Consider the following 5,804-nt stretch of genomic DNA (forward strand, 5'->3'; position numbering starts at 1 on the left):
GTAAATACCAAACATGTCAAGCCTCTAAACTTTGTGCGCCCCTGAAACAGTGAAAATACTACGGTACTCAAAATTGCCCCAAGGCATCGCTTTGAAAGCCTTTACAGCTCATCAGGGAAGTGTTGGAGTAGTATAAATAGACAAGGCAAGTGTCGGGGGGTGAGGCAGTGAAACATAGAACTAATAAAAGGTGCCAAAAATGTTTCAATCTTTTGGGAAGGAGCAGCCATGTTGAATTTGGAGCACTTCTAGGACTGAGCACCGTCTGCACAGATATGAGAAGATGTTACAAGCAGCAGGTGATCATTATAATTATGTGAACATTTTTTTTGGATCTCTTGTTTTCATTTTGAGTTTCACTTTAACACATGAACGTCATGGATAATAGCGCTGGACATGTGCGCACCTCGTTGTATCTGAGCGGCGGCAGAGGTCCACGACGTGCAGGTCCTGTTTGAGAATAAATTGTGATCAGCGTCGATAATAAGAGCATCCTGAGAGCTCATACATCGCCATCGTACCGAGTGCCAGGGGGAACGGGACTGTAAATTATAATCGCACTGGAAGACGGGAGCTTTTTATTGCGTCCGTGCGGCTTTATAATGCAAATGTAGCATGGCTGTCACAGGGCCGCAGGAATTTACAAGTCCGCACTTTGGCTTTGTCCCCACCTGCCCTACTCTCGTCTTGTCACCCGCCGGGAGAGGTGGAGGGGGGGTTAGGATAGCTGATTTATTGCGCGGTGTCTGTCGGCTTCCAGACATCCAAGCTATAAAGGTAATGCTAATGGGCTGCATTCAGCCTTGTTAACCTTTGTGGCTTTTCAGTCCATCTGCTGTCGAATGGCATTGCTGAGCACACAGTCCTGAGCAGGGTTGTTTTTGCTTTTATCTATATATGTCAGATGTTAAATTAAAGGGGTTTTATAGTAGTGTTCACACTATATGGCTTGTGGACACCTGATCATCACACCTACCTATGAGACCAAACGTTTTTGGATATCACTCAAAATGACTGAGTTCAGGTAAAGTTAAAAGAGAACTATGGGGTAAGTATTTTTCCCCATAGTTCTCTTAAGGGTCACGGGAGGACATATACTAGCATCCTCCCGTGACCCAAAGCTCAGTATATAGGGAGCTACAGCTCGCGGTATACTGAGACCGCCGCAGCCGGAACGGATCCCGACATTACTGTTGAGATCCACCCAGCTGCGTGAGTGACAGCTTACAGAGTCAGCTGAGTGACAGCTGACTCTGCCTATCTAGAGGCAGAGCCAGCTGTACCCGCCCCCTCCCCCGTCCGTTCCTCCAGTCAGTGCTGGCGGATCGAAGCGGGGAGGGAGGAAATCCCTGCAGGGAATCGTGACCGACAGTCACGGCTCTCTGCAGGGAGATGATCGAGAAGTGACGGTATGTGTTCGCTCACTTCCGATCTATTGAGCCGACGTGTGACAGTTTCATTGTCACACATCGGCTCCAACTATGAGGATGAGTGATTTTCACTCACCTCTTAGTTCTCCTTTAATGCTACAGCATACCAGGACATTTTAGACAATTGTGCTCTTGCAACCTCAACAGTTGGGGGAAGAACATTTTTCCACGATGACCGAGCCCCTGTGTACAAAGCCAGCTTCATACAACATAGTTTGGCAAGGTTAATGTGGAGGAGGCCCATACAGATCTCTGGCCTCAAACCTACTGAACACCTTTGGGATGAATTGGAACTCCAAGTGTGAGCCAGGTCTTCTCCAACCGCAGTACCAACCGCAGTACCAACCGCAGTACCCAACCTCATGAATGCACTTTTGGCTGATTGGACACAAATTCCCACAAACACTACAGAATCTTGTGGAAAGCCTTCCAAGAAGAGTGGAGGCTGTTATAACCACACACTAAATGAATGACCATGGTTCTGGAATGAGATGTCCAACAAGCTCACATAGGAGTGACACAGTGGCGTTACAAGGGGGGGTGCGACCCGTCTGAAAAGTCAGGCACTCAGTCATGGACTGAGAGCCCAACAGCTGCACGAGAGAGGAGGGTACCCGGCGGCGTACCTCATCCCGCTAGATGAACTTCCCCTCTTCTTTCTGCCGGCGTGCATTACCGAGATGACCGTGGACAGTTAAGCATGTGTGCGTCATGACTGCTTGCGCATGCGTAATGATTTTCCGTACATGTATCATGACATCCCAGTGGTGACACCTGGCTGCATTGACGGTCAGGTGTCTACAAACGTTTAGCCATATAGTGTATTTTCTTATTTTTTGTTCAAAAAAGCTATTCCAAATATTTTTTAAGAAATGTTTTTTCATTGTTTAGCCCGTAAATATGAAATATTGTATAAATATTTTTTTTTTTTGAGCTTAAGCTCAGAATTACACACAGGCTTGAATGATTGAGAGGAGTCTCCCAACCCCCTACTTCGTTTCTGTTCATAGTGTTTCAATTACAGAACATCAGTCCGAAAGCAAACAGCTTCTGGTGTGCTATGGAGCAGACAGAATCTGGAGCAGCTGTCCATAGTATCCCACCAGCCTCTCTCTTCAGTTTATTCAGTTAAACTTGGAAAATGAAAGATCGAACCTGATTCAGTATCATCTTACAATTCAAAAACCGAAAAGAAAAAAAAATAGCCCCCAGCTCAATATAGTTTCCTTTTTTTTTCTATTTCTTACAGGTATTTATATAGCGCTGACAATTTACACAGCACTTTACATACAGTCCCTGCCCACAACGAGCTTACAATCTACAGTCCTTATTGCAAGGCCGATACAGGGCCGATTTAGACAGGAGCTAATTAAAGGAGAACTATGGGGTTAAGGCTTTTCCCCATAGTTCTCCTTAGGGTAACGGGAGGACACAAACTAGTGGAGGTAACGGGAGTAACGGGAGGACACAAACTAGGCTCAGTATACCGCGAGCTACAGCTCGCGGTATACTGAGACGACGCAGTATACCACGAGCTGCTGCTCATGGTATACTGGGACGCCGCAGCTGAAGCGGATCCCGACAATTGTGCCGGGATCCGCCCAGCTGCGTGACTGACAGCTGGCTCTGCCTATCTAGAGGCAGAGCCAGCTGTACCCGCCCCTCCCCCATCCGTTCCTGCCAGTCAGCGATGGCGGATCGGAGCGGGGAGGGGGGAATCCAGCCCCTCCCCTGTCCCGGCAGAGAGCCGTGACAGGATCGAGAGGTGAGCAAACGCCGGTATGTGTTCGCTCACCTCCCGATCTACTGAGCCGACCTGTGACAGTCTCATTGTCACAGGTCGGCTAGAACTATGAGGTGAGTGAAAATCACTCATCTCATAGTTCTCCTGTAACCTGCCAGCATGTCTTTGGAATGCTCTTTTGTTTAATACTGTCTACAAAAATTATAGCATTAAACAAAAATTAATTAATTTACAAACATAAGCATTAAAAAAATATACTTTTTAAACATTTTTGTCCACTTGACGGCCTATAATTAAAACACAGAGCAGAATTTTTAAAATTTGTATTAAAGCAGTGTGCCAGATGAAAAAAGTGAAAATGATTTAGTTGGGCAAATTATTTACAGTCCAGTTACTGACACATAGTTGACTACTAAATTTGGACTGAGCGTCTAGGCTTCATTGACTTCTGGTCATCAAAGGGTTAAAGCTGTGTTCACAATCTTGCAGAGATGGATAAATAAAGGGAAATATAAGTCCTGAAATACATCTCCTGGACAATACGCTGCTCTGAGTTCTCTCCAGTGCCAGTTGCATAGCTAAAAAAAAAAATCAGCACACATGAAGACATCATGGGACCTAATGGACGGGTTTCTAGTCTTACTTCCCATTCTCCTCACCTCCCTCTTAGCCACTGAAGACGCTCATCGCACTTTGTAGTCCATAGAAAAAGAATGGAAAATGCATTTGTTTGCAGCGGTCGCAATTGCGACTGGGCCCTGGCGTTCAGCCTGTTGGGGACCAGAGAGGAAGAAGAGGGCCCGATCTTTCTTGAAATTCATTAGGGGTAGTTTGTTCGACCGTTCGTTTCTTATTCGTTTCTTATTCGTTCGTTCGGTGCAGCAAAGTGACATTAGAGAAGGAGAAAAACATTTTTTTTCTCCTCAAATGTCACTTTGCTGCACCGAACGAAAAGAAACGTTCGAACGAACTACCGCTAACGAATTTCGTCTGAATCCGAATTCCGAATCCGAATTGACTTTCACACCCGAATCCCAAAAAAACGAAATAACACAAAATCCGAATCAAAACGAAACTAAACTAAACAAATTTTTTGCCAGTGCACATGTCTACATTACAGTGCTATTTCCATATAGATGGGGGCTGATGTAATTGGTTCTGTGTACCCTATAAAGCAGGGGTAGGCAGCCTCAGCACTCCAACTGTGGTGGAACTACAATCCCATCATACATCTGCCTCTGGGAATCATGCCTGTGGTGGTCAGTGCCTTGCAATGCCTCATGGAAGTTGTAGTTGTAGCTGGAGTGCTAAGGTTGCCTACCTGTGTTCTAGACCTGAGTGTCCAGCAGATTGTCACGCCATCCTGCACATGCTCTGCTATCGCTCAATAGCGCTTCTGTCTTTCAGCTCACACCTACAGCGTGTCTGTGTACACCGGAGATATCTATGGCGCTGGAACGGATGCCAACGTGTTCTTCACCATCTACGGAGACCTCGGCGACACCGGAGAGCGCAAGCTCAGCAAGTCTGAAACCAACAAGAACAAGTTTGAGAGAGGGCAGGTTGGAATCTCTTTACTTTATACATTTGTATTTTGCACCATTAAGAGATGGCCTTTAAGCTGGAGCTGCCCCAAGAGATTAGTTGGAGATTGGTCATGAGCAATCCAAGTCATAAAACATCTTTATTGTAAAAGATTAGAAAATAAATGTACTTGTTAAAATGGGTGAACATGAACATCAAGATATGGTAACCGGTTCTGTAAACAGAGAGTAATAGGAGGGCTAAAATACTTACCTTTGCTGGAGAAAATGCTGCTTTAACCTGCCTCCAGTGCTGACTATATGACTGAAGTCCAAGAAATGTGGAAGCATGACCTCTGCCAAAGTATCTCTTCAACTTAGGTCACATGATTGAATGTCTAGGCTTTTAGCAAGATCTCCAGGAGAGGTAGGCATTTGTGGTGCATCAAAAGAATAAGCTCCGGCTCCATAAAACAGCATTTCCCCACCAGTAGTCTGCAGAGAAGGACTGTTGAGCTCTGTGTGAGAGCAGCAGTCTCTGTACACCCCATGTGAGCCAGCCCTACAGTTCTCCAATCAGCAGGGAGCATGTGCGTTCATGATAACAGAGCTTTCAGGTGACATGTTATCAGTTACTGGACATCATTCTAGCCCAACTTCAGGATCACCAGGCCGCCCCCTGTCTGCTAGTATGACAGCGGGTCTCAAAGATATCAATGTCATACAAGTGTTGTGATGTCACCACACTTGGAGTTCATTGATTACTTCTTTCAGCTCCATAATCGAAGGTCTATACCCACGTACGGACCTGGGGCTGAAGGAACAATCTGCAGGTGACTGTGCATTGCATTGGCAATCCACTGATCATGGCTGCAATGCTTTGTAGGCTCCAATTCAAACAAATTAATAAATCCATATTTTTAGTTTTTCAACTAAAAGTGGAATATGCCTTCTAAAATGTGCCGACTATTAATACATTTGTTATTACCAAGCTGGACTTTAGCCTCTGCTGATTGGAGGTAAGCAGGTTGACCCATCCACCAGATGATTTCAAAGACTTCACAGTCGCCCCCCCCCCCCCCCCCCCCTAAAATAAAACATTTCTGT

General features: G+C 45.6%; 1 protein-coding gene across 1 annotated transcript in view; it reads left to right on the forward strand.

The window, feature by feature from the left end:
- The window catches only part of LOXHD1 (lipoxygenase homology domains 1), a 168,748-nt gene that overhangs the window by 127,092 nt on the left and 35,852 nt on the right, over positions 1-5,804 (forward strand). Inside the window, exon 34 of the mRNA XM_018555718.1 lies at positions 4,582-4,736. Within this exon, the coding sequence (XP_018411220.1) occupies positions 4,582-4,736 (155 nt within the window). The remainder of the gene's footprint in view (positions 1-4,581; positions 4,737-5,804) is intronic.

Source organism: Nanorana parkeri, unplaced genomic scaffold (assembly GCF_000935625.1).
Source record: "Nanorana parkeri isolate BGI_ZX_2015 unplaced genomic scaffold, ASM93562v1 scaffold210, whole genome shotgun sequence".
Classification (NCBI taxonomy): domain Eukaryota; kingdom Metazoa; phylum Chordata; class Amphibia; order Anura; family Dicroglossidae; genus Nanorana; species Nanorana parkeri.